The sequence below is a fragment of the Drosophila pseudoobscura genome, chromosome 2 (assembly GCF_009870125.1).
Source record: "Drosophila pseudoobscura strain MV-25-SWS-2005 chromosome 2, UCI_Dpse_MV25, whole genome shotgun sequence".
In the NCBI taxonomy this organism is placed as follows: Eukaryota; Metazoa; Arthropoda; class Insecta; order Diptera; family Drosophilidae; genus Drosophila; species Drosophila pseudoobscura.
The window spans coordinates 6,069,819-6,096,512 of record NC_046679.1 but is presented as its reverse complement, the minus strand read 5'-3'; the positions used below and the strand labels follow the sequence as shown (position 1 = coordinate 6,096,512).

The following is a 26,694-nucleotide window of genomic DNA, read 5'->3' as shown; positions in this document are numbered from 1 at the left end:
CTTTACAAAAAAAAAACAATTTTATTTGCCATAATTCGACCCGTGTTCTTTATGAAATCACTTAGGACAACTTAGTTTTACCAACTTATTTTCATTATTGATGGACGTATTTCCTTCGAGGCTTTTATTTTCGATTTTCCTTCCTTTGAATAGGACTAACCATAACCCAAATTTCTTTCTCATAATAAGGACACTCTAATTGATTTTTGAAAATTTTTTCGATGTCCGGTCGCGACCTTGTCGTATGATTGTCGTATTCAAGTGTCGCATTTTTGAATAACGGAAATTTCAGTTATTTCAATTAAATTATTTTCCTCAATCTACTTTGATGAATATTACTACAATTTTTTTTTTTAAATTTATGCTAATATAGAGGAAAATTAGGTACACCGTTTTCTTTGGCTTGTGCCGGAAATATTAGTGCCTGAAGTGTACGATTTAGTGTGTCGTATTCAAGTGTCGGGGAGTGTACGTACATACTGGTTGCATACTTTTTGGATGGATGTGACGGGGACCACTTGACGGTGCAGTAATTGTATCGCCTCTTGCAAGATGGAGTCATTGCATGTCAACGTCCAAGAAAATAGGCAGATCAAGTTTATTTTCAATATTTTCCCATCCCCTCACAGCCAGAGTAAAGAATGCCCCCCTGTCGAATGTCCCTTTAAACATTTGTACATTCCAAGTGTTACTTGGTATTAAATGGGTTCGAAGGACGCAGAATTATTGTTCTCCGCATCAAGTGGAAATTAAAAATTTTAACTATGTTAACGCCGCAAACGTCATCTACAGAGAGCTTATTCAATCTAACCGTGACTAAGACCTGAATCTCATCTGATTTGAATGCTATTTAAATGTATGCCAAAAAATATCTCGTATATATTTTATCGCTGCATCGATTTAGTATCGAACTATTTCCCAGCGAAATCGAATCGTATAATGGCACAGATCCTCTTAAGGTGGATAGTTCTTGTGGTGAACATATTGGGGGGAGTCGCTCTGAAGGATACGGTGAGTGCTGTGTCTTTGGGGCTATTTCGTTCTTATGATTGCATTGTGCTGCCAGGGCGACTATATCAGGATGCACAACTATCCCGTGGAGAAGCATACGGCGGTGACCCCAGATGGTTACATACTTGGCCTCTTTCGAATTCCGAACTCTCCTCGCCGTCCCAGCACGTCGGGACCGAAGCCCGCCGTCCTTTTCGTCCATGGCATGACTTGCTCCTCTGACTACTGGGTGATTATCGGACCAGAACAAGGTCTGCCATTCCTACTGGCCGACGAGGGCTATGACGTTTGGCTGATCAACAGCCGGGGGAACATCTATTCACGTAAACACCTGACCATTAGCCCTAATAACAAGGATTTCTGGCAGTTCGACTGGCACGAAATCGGAATATATGACACCACAACCTCCATCGACTTTATACTGAGTATGACTGGACAAACGGCTGTCCACTATGTGGGCCACTCGCAGGGAGCTACTTCTTTTCTGGCGATGCTCTCGATGCGACCTGAGTATAATATCAAAGTGAAGACGAGCCATCTTCTCGGGCCGGTTGCTTTCAGCGGAAAAATGCCATCAAAGCTATTTAAAGTTATAAATAACTTTTACCTTCAGCTGGGCGACATGGAGTTGAAGTATAATACTCCCTTTTGGAGCCGAATATTTTCGTCCCTGTGCACCGTACTCCTTCTAAGACACATATTATGCCGAAATGTGGCCTTTCTGATTTCCGGCGGTTCTTCAAGACATTTAAATATGGTTCGTGCTGTCCGCTAATCATATCATATCGATCATACCATATCAGTTATCTTTCCCAGACACTATTGCCGGCGATGGCGGCCACTGCTTCAGCGGGTATTTCAACTCGACAAATTAAGCATTATGTCCAACTTATCGATTCCGGCCGATTCGCCCTCTTCGACTTCGGAAAAAGGGACAATCTCGCAACCTATGGCACCACAGATCCACCAGACTATCCGCTAAATGAAGTAAACCCTTTGAGCCCCATTGATTTTTACTATAGCGAAAACGATGGTATGGCAGCCGTGGAGGATGTACTGCTGACCATCCATTCTTTGCCCAACGCTCGGGGACATCGTCATCAATTTTCCGACTGGGGTCACATTGACTATGTGTTCGGCAATAATCTAAAGTTTTATGTTAACAATGATATTGTTAACATTGCCAATGCTTTTGAATCTCATTTAAACGAAGCTTCTTAGCATCACTGCTAATGAATAAGTAAGAGTAGTACCAGTAGTACCAAGATATATAGAAGATACATCCAAAATAAAAAATTTTTCAATATGATTATCGTATTCAAGTGTCGCATTTTTTTAAGAACGGAAATTTGAGATTGAAATTAGAGATTTGAGGAAAATTAAGTTCACCGTTTACTTTGGCTTGTGCCGGAAATAGTAGTGCCTGAAGTGTACGATTTAGTGTCTCGTATTCAAGTGCCGGGGAGTGTACATACATACTGGTTGCATACTTTTTGGATGGAGCAAGTTTATTTTCCATATTTTCCAGTCCCCCTTCTACACACCTGAAATCAGAAAAAAAAACACAACACACATAAGCCAGAATAAGGAATGCCCCCCTGTCGCATGTCCCTTTAAACATTTGTATATTCCAAGTGTTACTTGGTATTAAATGGTTTTGAAGGACGAGGACTAATGTTCTCCACATCACGTGGCAATTAAAAATTTAGATTACATAAACGCCGCAAAAACCGTGACTAAGACCTGAATCTCATCTGATTTGAATGCTATTTAAATGTTTGCCGTATATATTTTAACGCTGCATCGATTTAGTATCGAACTATTTCCCAACGAAATCGAATCGTATAATGGCACAGATCCTCTTAAGGTGGATAGTTCTTGTGGTGAACATATTGGGGGGAGTCGCTCTGAAGGATACGGTGAGTGCTGTGTCTTTGGGGCTATTTCATTCTTATGATTGCATTGTGCTGCCAGGGCGACTATATCAGGATGCACAACTATCCCGTGGAGAAGCATACGGCGGTGACCCAAGATGGTTACATACTTGCCCTCTATCGGATTCCGAACTCTCCCCGCCGTCCCAGCACGTCGGGACCGAAGCCCGCCGTCCTTTTCGTCCATGGCCTGACTTGCTCCTCTGACTATTGGGTGATTATCGGACCAGACCAAGGTCTGCCATTCCTACTGGCCGACGAGGGCTATGACGTTTGGCTGATCAACAGCCGGGGGAACTCCTATTCACGTAAGCACCTGACCATTAGCCCTAATAACAAGGATTTCTGGCGGTTCGACTGGCACGAAATCGGAATATATGACACCACCACCACGATCGACTTTATACTGAGTATGACTGGACAAACGGCTGTCCACTATGTGGGCCACTCGCAGGGAGCTACTTCTTTTCTGGCGATGCTCTCGATGCGACCTGAGTATAATATCAAAGTGAAGACGAGCCATCTTCTCGGGCCGGTTGCTTTCAGCGGAAATATGCCATCAAAGCTATTCAAAATTATAAAGAACTTTTACCTTAAGCTGAGCGACATGGAGTTGATGTATAATACTCCATTATGGAGCAGAATATTTTCGTCCCTGTGCAGCGTACTTCTTATAAGACACACATTATGCCGAAATTTTGCCTTTCTGATGTCTGGCGGTCCCTCAAAACATTTAAATACGGTTTGTGATGTCCACTATCCCCTAATCATATCATATCGATACCATATCAGTTATCTTTCCCAGACACTATTGCCGGCGATTGCGGCCACTGCTGCAGCGGGTATTTCAACTCGACAAATTAAGCATTATGCCCAACTTATCGATTCCGGCCGATTCGCCCTCTACGACTTCGGAAAAAGAGAGAATCTCGCGATCTATGGCTCTACAGATCCACCAGACTATCCGCTAAATGAAGTAAACCCTTTGAGCCCCGTTGATTTTTACTATAGCGACAACGATGGTATGTCAGCCGTGGAGGATGTCCTGCTGACCATCAATTCTTTGCCCAACGCACGGGGACATCCTCATCAATTGTCCGAATGGGGTCACATTGACTATGTGTTCGGCAATAATCTAAAGTTGTATGTTAACAATGATATTGTTAACATTGCCAATGCTTTTGAATCTCGTTTAAGCAAAGCTAATCAGCATCACCGCTAATGAATAAGTAAGAGTAGTACCAGTAAGATGCGTATACGATATCTATTAAACTGAAGAGCTCCTTACAAAACGAAAGTCTCAGTGGTAATTTTTATGAAAAGTTCCATCCATCCTGCTTTGTTCTGTCCGGCCCTAAAGCAGACCCACCATACGACCTGGAGACAATTGAATTTTCTGCATGAAAATAACATCATCGATCGTAAGTTTAAAATTAATGTAGTTCTTTCCGGTACGACCTAGAAAGTGGATTGCAATTTCTCTTTGTTTCCGCAACGAATTCCTTATTTAAATCATCTATGCAGAGCCGAAGATCATCATGATCAAGATATTGCATCTCTTCAGCAATGCATCAACTATACAATTTTCAGTAGCGAATTGTTGTAATAGCTTAATCGAATTTGCAAGGCTTTAAGTTGTATGCGGAACCAACAGCTTGAAAATTCCTACGATCGATTGTTAGTTACAGTAAAGCAATCGATTACATCGGTAACAAAATGTTTATAGGCCTTTTCCTGGTATATTCATGGTACACGTCCGGCGTGAGTGAAATAGTAAGATGTTTCAATAAGTATTCTTTAAAATCGGAATTTTAGCCGGAAATTCTAGCTTCTTACAATTATCCAGTGGAGGAGCACTCCGTGGAAACAACCGATAACTATATACTAAAGCTAGTACACATTCCAAATTCGCCCAACGCAAGAAATGCACAAAGCCCCAAGCCGGTGGTCTTTATGATGCATGGAATGAGCGGCTCCTCGGACTCCTATCTGTTGATCGGACCCTCTGACGGCTTACCCTACTTGCTCGCAGATGCGGGATTCGATGTGTGGCTGGGAAACTCACGGGGAAACACCTACTCTCGCCTACACAAATACATGGATCCCAAGCACAAAAGTTTCTGGAATTTTAGCTGGCATGAAATGGGCACTAGGGACCTGCCCGCGAGCATTGACTACGTTTTGGATAGAACTAGCCAAAGATCTCTGCACTATGTGGGGTACTCTCAAGGGGCCACCCAATTTCTCGTGATGCTCAGTATGCGGCCAGAATATAACGAAAAAATTAAGACATCACACTTGACGGCACCTGCCGCGTTTCTTAGAAACATGAGCACGGGTTTGGGCAGCATCGTTGAAAAAGTAATCCTGGCATTTGACGACCGAGAGTGGTTTAGTAACCGCCACGGAATACCCAGTTGGGCCTCGATATTTTGCAGTGTCCGACCAATGAAATCGATTTGCGCGGCCTTATTTATGATGGTATACGGTATAAATGGAGATCAAATCAGCAAAGTGAGTATCAATTGATCAAATGCTAAACTTATGACGCACACCTAATCCTCAAAGGCTATTATAATGCTTATTCTGAAAACCCTTCCGGCGGGGATCTCGTCGAGACAGCTGAAGCATTACCTGCAACTAAAAGGGTCGTCGAGATTCTGTATGTACGATCATGGCAAAAAGACGAACAGGCTTATCTATGGGAGCTCATGGCCGCCCGATTATCCCCTGAAGTATGTGAAGCCAAAGTCTCCGATCAATCTCTACTACAGCTCCTCTGACTTTGTGGTATCTGAAGAGAATGTGCTCCTTCTGGCAGAGAAATTGTCCTTATGTGAACTACATCATATTCCGTATTATAGTCACATTGAGTTTCAGTTTGCACGTGCTGTGGGTACAACTCTGAATAGGCCGATTGTAAAGCTCATCAGTAAGTACGAAACGGACCGAAATAAATAAATGAAGGCTATCGATGTGATTTGGGATCTACTCTAAGCTAAATATATTATTTATTTATTAATCAGTACGCGTTGATTCAGAGTTGATCGCCGGATCAACCAAAGACTCTAGTTCGTAAATTTACAAGTTATTTTTTTGGCACTATTGATAGTTCTGGCTGCAGCCCTTCTCTGGCCTTTCCATCCATTTCGAGGGCATCTCTAGCGACGTCGTCGGTGCTCGTAGCGATTCATGGATACCACTATGTTGTCGAAGATGTATTCTCGTACCCCCAGGCCGCAGATGAAATCGAAATGATTCCATCGCTTCCAGGGCACCTTGTACGCGGCCTCGACATTGGGCAGCCGCGTCAAGAGCTTCCAGATGTCGGCCGGGGCGACAATGTAGTCGTTTTCCGAGAAGAAAATGGTTATGGGCGTCGACACCTTCTCCAGGGCATACTCCGGCGGCTCCAGTTGCTGGTAGTGCAGCCAGTTCCGCTCCGGGCCGTAGTCGTACTGCCGGAACTTGGTGGACACGTAGCCCTGGAAGTAGTGCATCAGCTGCTTGACGGATCCGCCAGTGGGAAAGTTGGCCATCAGATCCGGCAGAAGGGTTTTGTTAAGGAACCGAGTGTCGTAGCCAACGGCGGGCCAGAGGCGCGTGATGCACACCAGCGGCTTCTCGTTATCCAGGCAGGTCATTGAGAGGAGCTTCTTGAAGAACTTGTTCGTGGAGAACATCTCGACGCCCTCGAGCATCTTTGATATGTAGTTGCGCGTCCCCAGTATGGGTCCGACGATCTTGGCCAGCCCGCTCTTCGTATTACTCACATAGGCCACCGGAGCCAGCAGGGTGGCCGTCTTGAAGACCGTATTGTATTGAGGCATCATCGAGTTGAACACGAGGAAGATGGTGCCGCCCTGCGAGATGCCCACGAAGTGCATCCTCGCCACACCGCTGGCTCGCAGCACGTAGTCGACCTGGGCGGGCATGTCGTAGATGCTCATCTCATGCCAGCTGAAGTTCCAGAACTCCCTCTCTGTGGCGTTCATCCAGAGGTTATGCCGGCAGTAGATGTTCCCCCGATTGTTGCCCAGCCACACATCGTAGCCGGCGCGCCACAGCAGATAGGCCAGCGAATCTTCGCGTCCGTTCAGCAGCCAGCTGCAAGGGAAATGGGAAATGCAGTTCGCGAGTGTTCTCGTATCTGGGGCAAGCGGAAGCAGCGCTGCTTCTGGTGTTACTCACACATCCGACGAGGCGTACAGGCCGGAGAGCAGGAAGACAACAGGTCGGCGCAGCACGGTGCCATCATTGGGGTCCACCTGCGGTATGCGATGTAGCGTCAGCACATAGCCATCCTTTGTTGTCACCGTGTGGCGTTCGACGTTGTAGCCATCGTTCTGTATGCGCCGCACCTGCAACGACACATCATTAGTGGTGGAGTGGAGTCAGGAAGTTTGTCTCACTCTGTGCAAACAACACACACGATCCGAGGCGAAGCCCAAAAGTCGAAACACAAACGCGAAACACACAAAATGTTGGCACATTTATTCGTATACTGCTTGACATTTGGAGGCCACGAGACGCGTGCGTTGTGACATTCAGGTAATTAGGAATTCTGCGAGCGAGCCGCTGTGCGCGCCAGGGCCTCCCCAGATCCGATACGCTCCGTACCCCCCTCGATTGAGGCTCCCCTCTGGATACCTACCGCATCTGTTATGATAATTTCGCGGGATTGACGTAGGGTGGCAGTCACCTGTTGCAGCCACCACATAGCGACAACGATCAGCGACACCAGCCCGACGATATCCAGAGGCAGAGGCAGCGATCGCATGGCTGTCCAGGATTATGATTACATGAACGCTGCTGGGATGTGGTGGGGATTAAGTAACGCAGCCGTAGAAGCCTGAACCGGTCCGAACGGGGTCGTGCCTCGTATCGATCGAAAACGAAAGCTGGCTGCCACGCGGTGCCCCAGCTGCCCAAGGATTGGGATTGCTACCTAGGACTGGGACTGGGGATCGTGAGTGCGAAAAGAAAGTACGGCCGAACAGCAGACCAGCCGCCAGAAGAGCTTTCAAAAAGGCCGAAACAGTCGCGCTACTCGTACATACGTTCGCATGAATGAATATGAATGAAAATTGCAATCAAAGTGCCGTTGTCGTTCGTCGTTCGTCGCCGTCGTTTTACGCCTCTATTTTTCGTCGTTTTCGTGGTCTCGTGCTCTCGTGCTCGGCCCGGCGGTACCGCTGCTAACGTTCGATTCGAATGTGCTTTATCGACTGCGCATGCGTCCGCGACTCGCAGGGCTTGTTACCCAGCGCCAAGCCAAGCTCCAACCGGCCTGCTGTCTGCCTGCCACTAAGCCCCCGCCGCTGCTGCTGCTGCTGCTGTTCCAGCCACCTGCATGCCGTAGTACCTCAGCGCCCAAAAACATCGGCGCATCCAAAAGCCACCTCCGTCTCTGCTGCTTCTGCTGCTGCTGCTCCCATGCTCTTCGGCAGAAAGTACAGAGCTGTACGTACACTGTGCATAATATCCACAGCTCGCCCCGCCACACCTACACACGCCGCCCCCGGAACTGCCTCCCCAAATGACTTGGCATTCCGCCATGGCAATTTGAGCAATTATAACAGCTTAATGAAAGAGAGAACGCTCCCTACCCAAAGGTGTCAACGCCGCTCCCGTACAGTGGGCGGCATCAAAGCTTCAATGTTAGCTCTGAGAAATGCGAGAAGAAAGTGGAATTGACCTTGTCGTAGGGAGAAACCCATAGGTAGATCATACTCGCATGTGTAATACCGGTAAAGCTCTTCTCACGGACAACACTTGGATTTACAGATCGAATCTCTGTCAATCTTGGGGTCACACCTCGCTATGGCATTCAAGGGAGCTTTCCCTGAATATAAATATTTAAATTCAGTGATTCATTTGGTTGCATTATCTCTGGATAAGTCATATCTATACCCATACATGATCGACAGTTGATCAATCGAAGTAACAGGAACCGAACCCCACTTGGATATGCAAGAGACAAACCAACTGGAAGATAAAGGATGATAAATACTCTCAAAAGGTGCAACAATACGGAACGGAACCCACTGAAAGTTATGCACATCACATACGTACAATGTATTCATGAAATACAATTGATTTTGAGCAGTGTATACATTTTTGGGAGCTACTTACATTTTTTCTTTTTTTTTTTTTGGCTCAGGCTCAGACTCTGAGTGTGGCGGTGGCTGCTTGGCTCGTATTGTAGTCTGTCGTATGTCGCCGTTGTTTTCGCTGAATTGCAATAACCTGTTGCCTAATGAAAACGGTCGTCTGCTTATTTAGGATGTGGCCCGGCCCGGCTCGGCTCGGCCTCTGCCCCCCAGACAGTCGAAGTACTGGCACTGGCACCGGCACGGCACACCATACCATACCCCATACCCCAGCGTAGTAGTGCCCATGGAAGTTTGAAAAGCTATGGATGGTGTGTGTCGGTTTTCTGGTGTTTATGTTTACGTACTCGAAAGACAATTGACGACGTCAGCCCCGGTGTATGCCCCCTTCTGGGGAACCACTTCCCAGTCTCTCACTCTCACACAATACATTCAGTGGAGCGTCCACGACCTGGAGAGCGTTTTCTGTTTGCTTATATGGCTTTTTAATAACCCACCAACATCTGCGCAAGGGGTTGTAAATGCTGTGCACATACGATACTCGTATCATTGGACTTCATTTAACTTACTGCCCGAGACCATTTCATCAATGGACCGGTTGGCCTGACGCTCCACTGGCCCAGTGGCGGCATTGACCACCGGATACCCACCAGATACCCAGACTCAAGTACGTGAATGCCATGCCCCCCAACCCCAGCCCGACGGATCGGCCCAAGGCAAGTAAGTCCCAGGGGCGGTGCCCGTATGCCTGGCGTTAAAACAGTTTACGCTAATTTCTATTGTGACACATCAGACAGTGTTTGGACGCGTGCGTCCAACCCATCCATCCATCCATCCAACCGGCTGTGGATCAAGTAAACTGTTTAGTTAACAGGTTTCGACAATTAAACAATAAACATATGACTGCGAGTGCAAGTGCGAGTACGCTCAATGAAATGGGGCCTAGGGCTTGGGGCCAGGGGCTTCTTTCACAGCTCCGGCCTCCAACCTCCACCTTGTTTGACTTTCTTCACTTTCGGCTAATGCCTAATGGATTCTATATAATAGCGGCCTAAAACAATCCATAATGCATGCCCCATGTCGCACTCCATTGCCAAATTTGATTGTTTATTTTGGTCTCTGTATTTACCCCACATCGATGATACTCAAGTGATGTAATTATGGGGTATTAGTAATTGTATAAACACGGGGATATTAATGAGCAGCGTATTAGGTTTCAGGGAACGGAGACACCTACGATTTCTTTATATTTTTCCCACCATAAGGAAGTTTCTAATTCCTTTTCTATGAGTAATATTTTGTTTCTACTTATCATCAACAAATAGATTGTTTTGTCGCATTCGTTTCAAGGAACTTACTATGGTCTGTGAAGACCTTATAATTCGATCAAACTATTAAGTAGTTTCACATATGAACGATTCACATTTGAGTGGAGGTAGTTCTGAGCAGGGACTTCCTTGAATTGCAGTTATTCTTCAAGGATCACTTCTGAGAAAAGTTCTGCCTGCGCATAACTCCTCAATCGATTGTTTAATTTAAAAGTATTTATTTCATTTACTTATGAATCACATATTTTGAGGAAGAGTATACAGATATTGGTTATCTGGAAACCATTTGGTGATTTCCCCACTTTCGGTCAGTCATTCACAGTTGCGTGGCGTGAACTTTGTATTGAACTTGAAACCCAAACTGGACAAGATCTGCATAATGCGTGCCCCATCCCAATCCCCATCCACATCCACCGAAACTGATGCGATGCGATGCGTTGTGGCGGCCACAAATCAAAGGCCCGTCCAGCTTTTCCTTCCAACAATGAGCTGACATTTCACTTTGAGTGCTCTTGTTTCTGATACTCGAATGTTTGCATTGGGTTTCGTTTTCTTTCGGTCTCTGGAACTGGGTTTCCGGTCAGTCCGCTCAGCTCAGTTCAGCTCAGCCTTTCTTTCGTCTTTCTTCGTTCGTTTATCTAAACCAGAAAAGGCCAAGGCGGGGCTGCCCAGGCGATGTAATCAGTTGCTTATCAATGCAGCGCCAGCCAAGCCGTCGGTCATAAAACGAAAGTGATTGACGACTGAGCTCGGGGAAAGGGCAGGCGATGACTGTCACCCGTTTCCCCGCACTGAGCGCCGGGTCAGTGAATAGCACTATGCTAATCTGGGCCTAATTGCTTCTTGATGTGTTTGTAAATTGGCCCTTGCAAACAGCAGCAGCAGCGGCGGCCTTGGCCAGGAACCGTCTACCTGTCTGAGGCGCTTCTCTAATTGCAGTCCGACTTGCGGCGTCCGCGGCTGCCTGAGTCATGAGCCAGGGATTACATATTTACCGCTGCCTGGATGGATAGTTGACTGCTAACTGCTGGCAATTGTCGGTCGTAAAACGCGGCAAGCAAAAGTAAAATAAAAATTCAACAAAATCTCAATCCACCGCCACGACTCCGGCCGACAACAAAAGGAACATTGTGAGGCCTTAGGAGGAAGTGGCTGCCACCACCGCCGCCACCGTCGACGTCGACTTTGACGTTGTTCGTCATGACTAAGCGCTGTTACTCAAAGGGAAACCAATTGATTCCTTCCTGTTGCCGTCCACCACCGCAGAGCCACGACGGCAATAACAAAATCTAAATATTTAACGACTAAATTGAATCTGAAGGCGCGCTCACATTAGTCAAATTTCCGTGGCACGGTCTGCACTGGGGGTTACCTGCTGGCATAATCAATAAAATATAAACAGTGGGCCGACCAGTTCCGAGTCCCAGGCGGAGGCTGCTACCTCACGGAATGGAAAATGCTGCAGGGAAAACCTACACTCCACGGCCAAAAGTCTCAAAACAACTATATACAAATATACAACAAGTACAACAAATAGGAGTTGTATGTAAAGGCTCCTCCTCGTTGTCGATTGTCGTCATTGACGACAGCTTTGCCAGAAGTTTCGCTTGGGATTCTGTCAGGGCAGCAGCAGCAGACCAACCAGAAGGTAGTGGTCGCCCGGTCCATCCATCCATTCACAGGCACTTTGCCTGGAAAGACCCCCGTGGACAACAAGCACTCCGATGCGATGCTGAACTCTCGTGCAGGCATCGGCTGGGTTTCTAGGCAAAAATCATTCACGCTCGTCCACTCCACTGAACATTAAACAAACAATGCAACGGATTCGTCCCAGTCGATCAGGTTGATAAGCGTTTCGGTCTTGGTTTAACTATGGCATGGTTTCAGATTTTAATTAGTTTTTAAATTATATTATCAGTTATTATTTGGAAATGTGTTGGCTTTGTGTGGTTGCATTTTCCCTCATATCTGGAAAAGTATACAACTTTTAATTCCCATAATTTGAGCCCATAATCTATGCTCTGATTGATTACACATGATATCAAACGGGGGGGCTTGTCCTACTCTCCAGACCCTTATTGTTCATGCTCTCTTTTGTATTGGAGCTCTCGTATTGTACCAAATAAACAATACGAGTACGTACGCGTACGAGTGCCGGGCAGAGGTGGAGGTAGAGGTAGAGCCAGACCGACCCAGCTAAGGGTCCAGTCCCGAAGAGCGCCTGCAAGCGAATTGGCTGTCTACAATGAGAGGGGCTCTCGATGACGATGTGGATGTGAAGTACCCCCGATATAGCCGCGCCAAAATGTTAGTTACGATTCGACGAGCTGGCTCGCATGTTGGCTAGGGATAGGGCTGGGGCTGGCGCTTCGAATACACTTTTACACTTATCAGACCAACACACACTCACACACACACAGTGATACTGTTTTATGGCCGGGGCGGCAACCCCACACCTAGCCCACTCAGAAGCGGCTGCAGAAGCCGTATGCCTGCCTGCCTGCCATGCCATGCCCTATTATTACCCAAAGGCAAACAAATGCAGGCACTCTCATGATGGATCTGGCATGCGGCAAACTGCAGAGAAAGGCAGAGAGACCCGGCCCAGGGCCAGGTCGTCATCAATATATGTATGTATATGTACATGTATCTGTGTCTGCCACACAGCGACAACAACGACGACGACGACGAAGGCAACAAAATTCCAGAGCGCACGCGTTCTCAACTTTAGTTCTTTGTGAGTCGCCAACGCGTACGGAGCTGGAAATCGGAGTCGGAATACAGGCAGCAGGCAGGCAGCAACAGCTGAAACTCTAAAGAGAACCAACGCAAGCTGCATTTGTATCGCATCGCATCGCAGTATCTGTGTGCCCATCATCGTGTATCTGTGCGTGCGCGTGTGTGTTGTGTGCGTGTTAGCCGGCTCTTGGCCAGTTTTGTTGATTTCGTTTCGGGCCCGTCAAACAAGGAGCGACAACCTAATCAATCAGTCATTCAATATGGCAATTTCTAAGAGCCATCGCATCAGGAGAAGCAGCTGCAAAGTTGTTCCAGGCAGATGCTCCACCGGGAACGGGCTGGCGAACCCTCTGGCTCTGGCTCTGGCATTGGTCTTCGTGACGCTGGCCGCAGTGTCCATGCTGGCTCCATGCTCGGCTCTACCTTGTAAGTATCAGACACACCAGCTCCACATCTTCTCCTACCCCTGCCAATCTGAGAGATAGAGAGATGCATTGTCGTCATCATCATCATCTTTGTCGTAATCACTTGTAGATGCTGCGGTCGCATCAGGCCTTTGACTTATATATCTGGCTGCCGTTGCTGCCCGACTCTTCTGAGAGACATTATTGCATTTTCCCCGTTTTCTTTTAGTTTGTTGGCATAATTCAAACAGGCAGGCACTGACTGCAGACAACATGCCAGCAAACTGCGCGTAATTATGCCACTGCCGCGGAAGAGGCGACGCAGAGGCCGCAGATGCCACAGTCCAACCGCGATCCAATCTACACCCCAAAACAGTGGCACTTGGGTGTCTCATAGAGACACTGGGGTCAGAGAGACCCCAGCAGCGTGCGAAAGTTCAATAATGTTTAGCAACAGGCCAATTGAGGCGGTCGCCAGAGTTCAAGTTGTGCGATAAAACAGAGATAACAGGGGGATCAGTCGCAATTCAGTTAAAGAGGGGCCTATGGGGAGAGTCTTTATGGGAATCTAACACTGGGACATTGAATGAGTCAGAAGACATCTAATTAAGCGGGGTTCCCTAATTTCTGGTTGAACAAACTCATAATTTTGATCGCGTTCCATCAATTACAATTCCCTAAGCCCATAACTGTCCCGACCCCACCCTTAAAGGATCATTGATCATGCTTGCATGTTGCCCTGTGTAGAACAAGTAATTTTTCTCACTTAAAACATGCCCACACAACATGGGAGCAACCGAATATGTCCAAAAAGATAATTTCCCAATGCAGGCAGGCACTCCACCACAGAAGGGACCCCGGACCGGACCCCGACAGATGACACTGCCCCGGTTTGGGCAACTGCAACTGCGGCAAGCTGCGTGGACAGCCGAAAAGAAAATCGATTTATTTTTCCTGTTGTTATTTTCTCTAAATGCCATTTCGTCTTTGTTTTTGTTGGTGCGGCATGCTTTGTCCCATTTTAAGACCTTCTTTAGACTCTGGGACGCTCTCTATGCCCCGATGCTGTGTTATTGTTGTTGCCTGACACTCGTTCCCAAGGGATTGGGAATAGGAATAGAAATGGGCATGGGTATGGGTATGGGCCGCACCGCCCATGCATATCTCATGCAGAGCATCTAATAATTCTGTTTTTCCACGAATGCAGTTGCATCTCCTAGAGTCTTTTGGGCACAGGCAAAGAGGCATCGAGGCATTGAGGCATTGAGGCATGCATTGGCATGGCAAGGGATTGAGAATTGAGAACGAGATGTGCGTGCGAAGAGGGACGGGCAGGAATGGATGTCATCTCATAAATAAAGTCAGCTACTTTATAGGCAAAGAAAAGACAAACTGGGCGGGTTGCCGCTGCCTGGTTTCGTTGGTTTGTTTATTTTGTTACTAATTTGGGATGTTGTTGGTGTTGTCGTGTGTGTCTGGAATTTTAATCACTGCATCGACGACCACTTGGAAGCATTTTGAATTATTGGGGCGCGGGCGTACGTATGCGCATACGCCGGACGGGAATTCGGGTTGCGGCCAGCCCGCTATCTGAGATCTGGGACGGGATGTGGCGGGGTCGGGTCCCAAGAAGTTGTCAATGAATGTGTGAGAAAATGTGCACTGATGACAGTGATGATAGCTGCCGAATAGATGTGGCTATGAATGGGCCGTGTCGATGTCCATATCAATGCCGTTTGTCAACGCACACTCGGATATATAGATGCTAGAGGCATGGCCATAAAGAAAAACCATTCGAAAAGGCCTAATGGCGGCTGTGTGGAGGAATATGGCAGCAATATTGGTTTATTAGTTCGTTAAATGGGAAGTTTATCAATGTAACGGTGGGACTATTATCATCGTTTGAGAATACATTTTATTAATTTTCGGTCCAAAAAGCTTTTGGACATTCCTGTACATCACGCATGTTCTTTCCTGTTTTTACTTTCTCCCTGCTGGTCGTTGTTCGAATTTGCATTTCGTAAATCATAATTGATTCCATTCTGTGAAAGTTGTTTAGCAAGACAGTTTACTGGTCGGCCCCACACAAACTAGACTCGAATCTAGATCTAGTGATCGTAATTTGATGATCGTCCACTCAAATCTTTTTTCCACCCACCTGTACACAAGGGAAATTCATGGAAAACTGTTTGAATGCATGAGAGAAGATGCAAACAGGATATTTTAGGCAATAGAATTTCAGTTTTCCTTATTCTTCTGCCTGTTTTCGAATAAGCTGATCTTACATTGATCTTTATATAGGTTAATTTATTCGATAAAAGGCATTTCCTAATGTAAAGATCCGGTAAATTAATCAGTTTTCTATAAGATCCGATTCGTTTTAAAAGGGTTTTTTTCGGTTTCTTTTTAACAAATATTTAAATAAGAGAGCTACAAAATTAGAGAAACAAAGAATTGTATATGACACTTACATGTATTCTACATCATCAGCACACGCCATCTGTTGGTAGTTACATGCCAGCTACATGTAATTCTACATTGAAATTCCACATTGGTTTGTAACTTAACTATGCCTTGTTCATATCATTTTAGCCGAGTCAACCACCTTTCCTGCGGATATCGAAGAAATCGTAAATCAAAATGAAACGACCGTTGAGCCCGCCCTCCAGGACGTGGCGATCGATCCTGTAGAGACCAGAGCGTCTGAAGTTGTGGATGACCTGGTGGACACCAGCTTTGTTGCTTTGGCCGGCGAGGACCTGGAGCAGGACATACGAAATGCGGTGAAGAGTGAAATGGAGTTGGAAATGGAGGCCGATGCCTCGAGTCCGGTGGTGCAACTGAAGGAGGAGCTCGCACAGGACCAGGAAAATAAAACCGATCATCAGGAGACTGAAGGTAAATGGTATAACCATCCTGAGATGGAGCGCAAGGACTAACCAAAATCCATCCTTTATTTGCAGTTCAAAGTGCTCGCGAGCCCAAGACACTTGAAGCTGAGGAAGAGGGTTCCAAAGAAGTCCCATTGAACCCACAAGCGAACAACGATCAAACCAAGGAATTACAACAAACAAATACAAATGCGGATACCACTACGGCTACTGAGCATACACCCGTGTCCAGCGAGCAGGAGGAGGGCCGTAGCAGACCGTTGCCCAGTGTAACCAGTGACCTGGTCTCCGTCATCTTCAACGAGAACCGGGCTATCACCGAACAACCCATCACTAAAACGAACCTGTTGGCCTTGGAGCAGGAGCACGAGGTCTTTGAGGATAGAGAGACAACGCCGTTGCCAATCTATGAAGGACCCAAGCACCAGGTGACCAAGAAACAAGGCGTGGAAGATCTGCTGCCCGTTGAGGTGGCTCCGGAGGTTCCTTCGCAAGAGACTAAAACTGTTCTCGAAGGGCGCACACTTGAGGAGCAAACAGACAGTCTGAATGAAATCGATTCTGAGGAGATTGAACCGAAAGCGATCAGCACAATCAGCGTGGAACCTACCCATACAGAAGTTGAAACTAAAGCTGATATCGAGGCTAAGGCTGAGATCGCGGCAAAGGCAGAGATTGAGGCACAGGTAGAAGAGGCTGGCACGCCAGAGGAAACAGTCGTGGAGCCAGCAGAGCCGCAGGACCCCGTTAATGAGGCCGCTGGAGCAGAGATCGTACCGGAGACTACGGAGGAGACTGCAACTGAAGTCTTAAGCCCCAATGAAGAGCACTCAGAGGAGGAGGAGGAGGTTGCTGTAGCGCGAACTGAGCAGATTGAGACTGTCCATGAACCAACCGAAACACCGAAAGTCGTAGATTCAGATGTTCCCAAAGGCACCCACAATGTTGAAGATGAGTCCATCGAAGAGAAAGAAGCAGAAAGCGATGAAACTGATGCTAAAACCGAACAGTCCAAGGACGATGACGATTCCTCGGAGAAGGAAGAAAAACCATCCGCTGGAGATGAGCCAAAATGTCCATCGGACGACAGCACCGCCACGCCGCTGGTGTCCTATCCACCCCACGACGCCGGACAGACCTTCGACAGCAACTCGGCCGACGAACATTCAGCACCTCTCTCGCGGCCCTCCTCCTACCGTTCCACCATGATCATTGCCCTGTGCTCTGGAACTGCGGTGATCTTCATTATCACCTCGCTGGTCATTTTCGTGGTATCGTTCCAACGCCAGCATGGGACACTGGACATCGAGATGCAGGAGCAACGCCTTGGCAAGGACTCTCTGGACGAGGAGGATGCTCAGATGAAGCTGCTGGATGTGGATCTCTCAACGCCCGTCATTGTGTCGATGGGCAGTGAGGAGACAGAAGAATGCCTATAGACTAAAGGCTATAGACGGCGCTGACTCCCAAGGGTGCCATGTAAATATTTCTAAACACTGAGATTGCTTTCATTATTTAAGGGAAGCAGAAAAGAAGACTTGAGCTAGCTCCTCCGCTCCGACTGGTTGTTACAGTTTGGTTGACACAAATCGAAAGAAAAGCGAAATCGAATCGAAATCAATTGCCATATTGTTTAATTTTAAATGCACATTTATTTCTAAGATTTTGCGAAATTTTTAAAAACATCTTTAATATTTATATGTAGAAATTTTTTTTAGAAATAAGCACATTTTTAATGAGTCTCTGATAGAAAGTCAGAATAAATATTTTCGAATAATTAACATAAGCGAGTTTTTTGTCTTATATGAACAACGCAATCAACAATTGAGTGAGTATTTATCGAAGGTAGGAATGTAGGTTAAATTTATTCAAACAATTTCTAAGAAATGGATCTAAAAGCCACGTATATTGTGTTTCAAATTACATAAAAGTCACTTTTGTGCAAACACAAATAAAATGCTAGGATGGGGGAACCCCCGACACTCAGCCGCGAAAGGTTAACCAGAAAAATGATTTAGATTTCGGTCGCCACGAGAGAAGCGAGAACAATTTATGGCTTCAGTACGACTAATTGCAGTGAGGCGTATTGATCAAAAGCTCATTTGCCACTATGCCACTTTTCCACTTTGCCACTGCGGGCAGCGGCGTGCTTCAAAGTAGATTTTTTAATTAGTTCATAATGTCGAGCGCGCACGATCGATAGTGAGTGGAGAGCGAGAGTGTGCCAGAGAGCTCCGAGCTTGCAACATAATAAATAAGCACATATTGAACTCTCCCCTTGCCGTGCACGGCCCCCCCTCCGTTCCCCTTCGCCTCGTCTCATCAATCCCATAATTTTAGACGCCAACGAGAGCGCGGAGAGCATCGAAGACAAGACGCTTTTCCGATTGAGTTGTTCTGCTTGTGTGTGTCCCTGTCCCTGTCTTTGTCTCTGCGTAAATGAGCTTAATGAGCGGAATGAAAAGGCGCTCCTCCGCTCGCTTCGTGACCGAATCAAATAAACAAAATGATTTTCAGATTAAGAGTTTACGCTGGGCCTTTTCCTATTTAGATATGTATTTGTTTATGCGGGATTATGCAATCGCCCGCACAGTGGGCCGGGCTCCAAACCCTAGCATTCGGCCATTCGGCCACTGGGCGGATAGCAAAATAGTTTCAAATTTCTCTAGCTATTAAAACAATCAATTTAAAAGCAAGAAAATACCAATTGACAGCATAATTTTCACAATTCCATCGAAGTCAATTGCAAAACTCTCAAAGTTGGATTCGAAGTCGGAGTCGGAAGAGCCCCATGACGACCACGAGTTGGCGACGTCATTGTGTGGTTGGGTGGTTCCAGGGCTTGAGTGGTTGACTGCCTGACTGCCTGACTGGGGCGAAATGTGAACCGCCATAAATGCTGTGGCAGAGTCTATCATAATAGCGAATATTAAGTTGCAGTGCCATGCTACATATCGCCATCCACTGTGCTGCAGCCCAGAAGAGACTTTTACCATTTTCTTCTGGAGCCCCCAGTCCCCCCCACCCATCGCTGTCTAGGGAGCGTCTAACGCTTGCCAAAGCTCCCGCTCACGCGCTTTTCGCGCTGCTCAGCTGCTCAGCTCGACTGCTCTGTGTGTTTGTTCTATTCGAAATAAGTAAATTCTTTTTGAAATGAATTAAATAGTCTATGCATGCATGCGTCTCTCCCTTCCATATCGCGCGCTCGCTCTCCCCTCTCTCTCGCCCTGAATGTCTCTCTCCCTCGCTCTCTGTCGAGCGCTCTGTGGGTGTGCGTGCTTTTCATCTCCCACATTTTGAGGCAACAAAATAAAAAACATACAAAATAGCAACATCAAAAGTTTTTCAGTTTGCTTGTTGCTTTACACGCGTGCGGTTCGCTTTGGCTTCTTCTCCGCCAGATACCACAAGATACCGCGAGTGAGTCCGTGAGTGTCCGGATCCGTCTCCGTGTCCGTCTTCGTATTCGTGTGTGGAGGCTCTTTGAGACCGCAAAAGGTAGAATATTCTGAAAATTCCGCTGCTATTTCGGACAGCTGTGCAAACCTAGAGATATGCTCGTACGCTGCGTATACGTAACATTGTCAGCACGCCGCAGATACTCGTAGATAGGGAACACCGGAGAGCCGATACCCCTTGCAATCTGCTGCATGCCGTGACAGAATTCAAATTTTGCTGCTGGCGCTCTGGCATGAAATTTGTGATTTTCAAGGTGTGCATTGGCGCAAAATTCAGTTCAAATTCAAAAACTCGTACATATAACAAATTAAATAAACATAGATATACATAGATACGTCTGAGTATCTATGTGTTGGGGTGTTTGGGTGGCTGGTGTTTTTTTTGGCAACTGTGTTTAACCATGTTCTGTGTGTGAGTCAGCGGCGTCTTGGTCGCGGTCACGGCAGTGAAATTGAAATTGAAAACAAAAAAAGAAATGCATTTGTTCAACAAAAAGAATGAGTCCACCTCGCTCCCATTTCCCCCATTTCGATGCGTAAAAAACCATTTCCACCGAAATTAGTCTGCAGGTGTTGCATTCCCAGATATTTGAGGCTTTCCTCGGGGGTTTCTCTCAGTAATACCCCCCATGATATAACAAACATTTAAGGGCACGCGGCCAGTTGGCAGTTGAGGCACATTACGAATTTGTGGGATATTTGTCAGCGCAATTTTGTTGGCAGCAAATGGTACTCGTATGTTGTGCTTGATGCATGCACACAAGCGTGCTTATAAGTACATGCAATGATAACTAGAGCATCATCTCGTTTGCTGTTTTGGTGCCAAAGTCAAGCGAATAATTGCTGGCCGGAGGCGGCTACAGGGCCAGAGCTGTCACTTTCACAATATATATTGTACGTTTATACATATTTGTCGCTGATGATCGCCCACCACTTATCGAATTTGTTTAACTCTTATTTAATTGTAGTATTTCCTATGTTTTCAATGTATTTTGTGGGCTGCGGTTGCCTTTGCCTCTGCCCCTGCCTCATTGTACTTGTATTTCGATGGGATGTGGGGCGTGTGAGTTGCCATATCTGACGCCGATCCAATGACAATAAAAAACAGCGTGAACAATGTGCGCCTCGAGTATTAGTTCGAGTACAGTACCGCCCAGGCGGGAAAATTGGTTTTGAATCGCTTAATTGATATTGAAACAATACTTTTCTTGGTCACTTTAAAATATATATATACATATGTATGTATGTTAATGAAAAGTGGACTGGCATACAAATTGAAAAAGCAATTAAGTTCAGATCAGAGATCTGTGTTTTATTGACAGCTTCGCAGATATTTGTGTGCCAAGCACGCGAGTCGCATCAAAGGCGTTCAATCATTTTCAATCTTCGGCTCTGCTGCCATCTGCGTGATTGACAGACAGCCCATTCCGGTGCTACCCTTTGAGGTGCTCTATAAGGCTAACAAAATTAAATCAGCATTAGCATTGGGGGAACTTGTGCAACTCCGACGCCATGCCAGTGGCAGTGCCAGTGCGAGTGCCTCCACACCCACGGCATGGCAGAGCTTGGCTCATTTCCAGCATGATCAGCATGTTTCTGTTCGACTGTTTCGGCTGCCTTTACGCATGATTAATTAAAACAGCAATTAAACATTTTGTTAAACTACAAAACGAAACGAGAAAACGCAGACCAGACCAGACCGACAGACCCGAAAAATAGTTGCCAAATTGGCATTTTCCAAAAAATCGAATTCCAAATTCGGCACCACAGCTCGTCGGAGCGGAAGTTATAAATTCCTAAGCTGGGCTGATATCATGGCTATTTATACATATGTCGCCGCCAGATGAGTTATGAGCCCCAGGGAACAGAAGTTGGCCAGCCACTGCATGGCATATCAATTAGAAGAAAGCGCCTCGGCCAACACCCTTTAGATTGGCATATGCCATGGCCACGCCCACGCCCATTCTCACACCCATTCCCTTGCTAGGGGCAAATACATAGGTGCAACATGTGCGAAAGACACGACCCGACACGTTCCGGTCATTAACCGGAAAAGTGCATCGCCACAAAAGAAGAATCCCCACAGTCTCCTTCCTAAGATCGACACTAACTCATTAATGGCCACCGTTTGATTTGTTTAGACCAAAGAAGCAACAATTTTGCAGTTCAGTGAAAGTGCAAAGAGAGAGAGAGAGACAGGAAAGGCCGCGCAATTCGCGCAAACACAAACAATCCGTTCGGGTTCTGGCCAAGTTTTACGGCCTGCGAGTGCCCCCCCCGTGTACCCCCGGCTCCGTGTGCGGAGGGAAAAATTTTAAGTGCAAAGAAAAACAATGACGACAGCCAAATGGATTTGGCGCTTGCTGCTGAACATCTTGCTGGGTGAGTACGTACCTATTACTATGTGCATTTTAAGGCCGACCGAAACTGATTTTATAGACTTTTGATCGATTTACGGTATTTTTAGTTTTCAGTATGTTCTGTAAGCATAAAACGTTTTGCACATGGCTCTCAGGGCATGAAGTCGCCTTCGCTATTCAGTGCGTCACGAAAATATGCGAAGCTGGCCCAAATGTCAATGATGGCATAATATTTATTTATACAAATGCAAAGTCAGCCATGTCCCCTCTGAGGATGTGTTTGTCCGTCATTTATCGTAAATTTCTTTTAAATCACATAAACTAATTTCGAAGAGATGAGTATGTGGCTATTAACATGAAAATTAATTCTTGAATATTTTCACTTTAACAAATGGAGAAGACAAAACATGGAATAAAGAAACGTTGGTCAAGGCGAATCGGAAATACCCTTGAAAGCAGCCTCTAAACGGGTAGACCCTATATAGTCTTCAGACTAAATGGAAAAAACCTTTTTTCCACCTTGAAATATATCAAGCCTTATATGAAAGGAAATACGCCAATTTTAGAGCAGTCTGTACAGAAATAGATTTCTGGCCTACCATGTCAACGTTCTGCTCGAATAAATCAATCGAATATACAAGCATACGAGTATATGAATGTTTATAAATATTTCCCTTTACTGAGAATTTTTTTGGCAAGACTCTGACAAATCGCATTTGAACAGCTGGCCGAGACAGTGACAGTGAAATGACCATCTCCTCACCCATTTGACATTCGGCTTGTCTCCCTGTTTTGACATCCCAATCAGTGGAGTGGGACTGCCGCAGCCTCGCGGAACTTGTTGCCCGTCGAGGCCCCCCACGCTGTTCGACTTCCATTACGCATACGCAGCGTGGCCAGCGGTTGACTCAGCTTAGGCGAAGAGAGCAGGTGGTCGGGCGTTGATATTGAAAGTGAAATTCAAATGAATTCTCAGCCTGTCACCAGTGGCGATGCGATGCGATGCTCTAGTGCCTCGACATCTCTCACTTGAGCGAAAATAAAAGTCGAGCACCAGCACCGTGCGGAATCGAGAGGCCGGAGAGCGAGTCGCATGGCCATTTAACGAGCGTGGGAAATTTGTTTGCGCTACCGTGACGCACTTGTTGCTATTTTTGGACCGCTAGTTTGGCCATTAATAAATATGTATGCAAAAAATGTGCTCCATAAAACTAATGGCAACAATTGAAATTTTATTTATCAACATTCTTAACGACTTGCAAATATTTTGTTTTACCAATTTTTACGACGTTCCATTTTCAGTTCTGGGCGCCGTGGCCGCAGAGCCCCCCCGGGGCTATCACCGAGAGATTTGCCAGTACCGCAAGGGCAAACTGGTGAGAGGAGGTGGCAGGTGGCAGGGTCACCTGCTGGGGGGCCATCGATCAGATATTAATATTCAACGGATAATTACAGATCCAGCCCATGAGCTTGTACCACAGTCGGCTGCTGGCACTGCGTGAGCAAATGCAGATTCGGGCCTCGCTGCAGGGGCCCGAGATCTACGGATATATCCTCCCCTCGACCGACGAGCACCTCAACCAGGAGGTGGCCGCACGCGATCAACGATTGTGCTACCTGACCGGCTACACGGGTGTGCGGGCCGTTGCCGCCATTACGCACCACGGAGCCGCCGTCTGGCTGGAGAAACGCTACGCCCAGCAGGCGGACGGAGAGCTCGACTGCGACTGGGAAATCTATCTGGCCAACGGCAATGTCAGCATCGCCGACTGGCTGGGCAGCCGAGTGCACTTGGACAAGCGGGTGGGCGCCGATCCTCATCTGGTGCCGCATCAGCTCTGGGCCGAGTGGGAGCGCGAGCTGGAGGACAAGTTCCTGAAGCTGGTCAAGGTCAACAACAACCTGGTGGACCTCATTTGGGGAGCAGAGCGGCCCGAGCAGCCCAAGAATCAGGTGATTCAGGTGCAGGCTCGCGAGTTTGCGGGCGAGAACTGGCAGGACAAGATCCGGGAGTTGAGGCGTCGCCTGGCGCACCTCGGCTGTGACGCCATGGTGGTCACATCGCTAACAGAGATCGCCTATCTGCTCAACATCCGTGGCACTGACATACCCTACACGCCAGTGGTGAAGGTGAGTCGCCACACTCTATCCATTTGATACCACCCTCTAATATTTGTATTTTTCCAGTCGTATGTCATTGTGAGCCAGGATGATATATTCTTCTATGTGGATCATGAAAAGATCAGTCTGGGAATCGACCTCCATCTACGCACGGACTGCTTCAACGAGGACTGTGTCAAGTAAGCCACAGAAAGCTTTAAATGAACCCTCACTCATCTGACTATTTATTGCAGAATTAAGGAATATCATCAAATCTGGAGCGATATACGCACCTATGCACAGATCTGGAAGCGTGTGCTCGTGTCTGCCCCCTGCGTGCAGGATCTGGGTACCTCCGAGGCCATTTACTCCTCGATGCCAGGGAAAATCGTTGTGGAGTACATCTCGCCCATTATCTTCATGCGGGCCCAGAAGAACTCCGATGAGCAGGCTGGCATGCGGAAGGCGCATATAAGGGACGGCGCCGCCATTTGCGAGTCCATGAGCAACATGGAGGCCAGATTCCAGACGGAGCAGTGGACCGAGGAGAAGATTAAGTATGAGGTGGAGCTCTGGCGCCTCTCCCAGAAGCATGCCAAGGGGCTGTCCCTGCGCACGGTCGTGGCCTATGGCGAGCACTCGGCCCTGCCCTACTATATATCCAGCAATGTGACCAATATCGAGGTCTCCGACCAGAGCCTGCTGGTCATCGAGTCGGGTGGACAGTACTTGGAGGGCACCACGGATGTGTCGCGGACGTTTATCTTTGGCGAGCCAACGCATGACATGAAAAAGGCCTACACAAACGTCCTGGCGGGCATCTTGCATCTAGCTCAGCTCAAGTTCCCGGCCGATCTGAAGCCCTCCGAGGTAGATGCTCTCGTGCGCAGCATGGTGTGGAAGGATATGACGGACTATCCACAGGCCACAGGTCATGGCATTGGCGCCTACGGTTCTGTAGAAGAGCGTAAGTCGGCTTCGATCGTTAATGGATTATTTACTATTCTAATATTACTCATACGCAGCACCTATATCCGTGGCCTATGGCAAGAACAGCAGCTTCCACTTCAAGCAGGGGTACTTCTTCTCCAGCGGTAAGTATTAAGTGGTTTTCTTCAAAAGATCATGCCCGCTGATCCCATACCTCCTTTCAGAGTCTGGCTACTACAAACGCGATGACTTTGGCGTGCGCCTGAAGAACGTGCTCGAGGTCATTGACACTGGACACAGGCATCCCAGTGGCGCACACTTCCTAGCATTCCAGGACGTCACATTGGTCCCCTACGAGCCGAAGCTGATAGACAGCACCCTGCTCAGTGCCGTCGAGAAGCGTCTGCTCAACGAGTACAATGCCAAGATCCGGAACGACATTGGGGACGAGCTGAAGCGACTGGGCAACATGAGGGCCTTCTACTGGATGATGAACAAGACGCGACACATCCGGGAGTATCTGCCCGAGGACGAGTACCGCTCAGCGACCGCAGGTGGCAGCCACACCAGCCTGCCGCTGGTATCCCTCCTTGTGATGATCATCGCAGCGATCCTCCCAGCCCGGTCCTAGGGGCAAGCCTTCTCAGTGTGTGTGTGTGTGTATGTAATTATGTAGTTTTAGTTAGCTATGCAAATTAAAAGAGAGAATCTGGGACTAACAAGGAATCAAACAACCAATAACTGCAACTGTTAGTATTTTAGTGATGTCTACCCCCAAGCCACGAGTAAGTCCGCACCCAGCCACCCCTCCCCATAGCTCCCCCGCTGTACGAGTTTAGGTATAAGCTATCCACTTAAACCAAATGCAATACGTAAAACGCAAATGTATAAATCGTAATCTCTAATCGTAATCGACCAAAAATATGTTAAACCTTTTACATTAATACGAGCAATGTCTACATATATAAGAAGTAACCTTGTATATTTTTCTAAATGTGATTAAATATAAAACAAACAAACGTCTGTGGACCAAATATTTGCAACTGTCTAATTTACGTGATGAATAGGCCTTATCAATAGGCTATAATTTATTGTTGATTATGGGAGTGGGGTAGGCTACCATATGCTTTAATCTCTATGTTCTTCATGGTGGATAGAAATAAATTGTGTAGGATTCGAAAGCTCTATTTTTTTGTGCCTTTATGTCATATGTTAAATTGAAATGTTAAAAATGTAATTAAATGTGCAGATCACAATAAAAATTGGATCATACTTTATATCGTACTACGCCTAGACTTTGAATGAAACAAATAAGGGTATACCTTCTTTAAAGCACCAAAAAATAGTAATTTATAGTAATAGTACAGTCCAAGTCTGTGTCCTCTATTATACACTTTCTCTACTTTAAAGAAAAGACAGATATTTT

At 46.8% G+C, this 26,694-nt stretch overlaps 6 protein-coding genes across 10 annotated transcripts; 5 read left to right on the top strand and 1 right to left on the bottom strand.

Annotated features, from left to right (window-relative positions):
- Nucleotides 1-878: 878 nt before the first annotated feature.
- LOC6904092 (lipase 3-like) lies at nt 879-2,328 on the top strand. 2 transcript variants are annotated; one of them, XM_002136391.3, is made up of 3 exons: nt 879-1,011; nt 1,067-1,768; nt 1,828-2,328. In XM_002136391.3, exons 1-3 carry the CDS (start codon nt 940-942, stop codon nt 2,230-2,232), a joined length of 1,179 nt encoding a protein of 392 aa, XP_002136427.3. In that variant the 5' UTR covers nt 879-939; the 3' UTR covers nt 2,233-2,328. The 2 variants fall into 2 exon arrangements, with proteins under 2 accessions (XP_002136427.3, XP_033232579.1); XM_033376688.1 differs by having other exon boundaries at nt 1,815-2,028.
- A 479-nt stretch (nt 2,329-2,807) lies between these two features.
- LOC4800877 (lipase 3-like) lies at nt 2,808-4,232 on the top strand. Its single transcript, XM_001358038.4, has 3 exons — nt 2,808-2,930; nt 2,986-3,687; nt 3,751-4,232. Exons 1-3 carry the CDS (start codon nt 2,859-2,861, stop codon nt 4,165-4,167), a joined length of 1,191 nt encoding a protein of 396 aa, XP_001358075.3. The 5' UTR covers nt 2,808-2,858; the 3' UTR covers nt 4,168-4,232.
- Nucleotides 4,233-4,442: 210 nt separating this feature from the next.
- LOC4800879 (lipase 3-like) lies at nt 4,443-5,970 on the top strand. 2 transcript variants are annotated; one of them, XM_033380866.1, is made up of 3 exons: nt 4,443-4,706; nt 4,761-5,459; nt 5,568-5,970. In XM_033380866.1, exons 1-3 carry the CDS (start codon nt 4,662-4,664, stop codon nt 5,904-5,906), a joined length of 1,083 nt encoding a protein of 360 aa, XP_033236757.1. In that variant the 5' UTR covers nt 4,443-4,661; the 3' UTR covers nt 5,907-5,970. The 2 variants fall into 2 exon arrangements, with proteins under 2 accessions (XP_033236757.1, XP_001358074.3); XM_001358037.4 differs by having other exon boundaries at nt 4,452-4,706; nt 5,514-5,948.
- LOC4800876 (lipase 3) lies at nt 5,923-11,185 on the bottom strand. Of its 3 annotated transcripts, none has more exons than XM_033380860.1 (3): nt 10,617-11,185; nt 7,137-7,306; nt 5,923-7,052 (listed from the first exon to the last, which is right to left on the bottom strand). In XM_033380860.1, exon 3 carries the CDS (start codon nt 6,938-6,940, stop codon nt 6,107-6,109), a length of 834 nt encoding a protein of 277 aa, XP_033236751.1. In that variant the 5' UTR covers nt 6,941-7,052; nt 7,137-7,306; nt 10,617-11,185; the 3' UTR covers nt 5,923-6,106. The 3 variants fall into 3 exon arrangements, with proteins under 3 accessions (XP_033236751.1, XP_001358073.2, XP_033236744.1); XM_001358036.4 differs by lacking the exon at nt 10,617-11,185 and adding an exon at nt 7,600-8,344; XM_033380853.1 differs by lacking the exon at nt 10,617-11,185 and adding an exon at nt 7,358-7,520.
- A 1,904-nt stretch (nt 11,186-13,089) lies between these two features.
- On the top strand, nt 13,090-18,026 carry Dtg (Dpp target gene). The gene is made up of 3 exons (XM_001358035.5): nt 13,090-13,551; nt 16,122-16,427; nt 16,493-18,026. Exons 1-3 carry the CDS (start codon nt 13,386-13,388, stop codon nt 17,857-17,859), a joined length of 1,839 nt encoding a protein of 612 aa, XP_001358072.3. The 5' UTR covers nt 13,090-13,385; the 3' UTR covers nt 17,860-18,026.
- A 1,708-nt stretch (nt 18,027-19,734) lies between these two features.
- Nucleotides 19,735-26,304, top strand: LOC4800874 (xaa-Pro aminopeptidase 2). The gene is made up of 8 exons (XM_001358034.4): nt 19,735-19,918; nt 22,020-22,260; nt 23,541-23,614; nt 23,694-24,368; nt 24,426-24,538; nt 24,593-25,305; nt 25,364-25,432; nt 25,493-26,304. Exons 2-8 carry the CDS (start codon nt 22,212-22,214, stop codon nt 25,897-25,899), a joined length of 2,100 nt encoding a protein of 699 aa, XP_001358071.2. The 5' UTR covers nt 19,735-19,918; nt 22,020-22,211; the 3' UTR covers nt 25,900-26,304.
- The last annotated feature ends 390 nt before the right edge of the window (nt 26,305-26,694 follow it).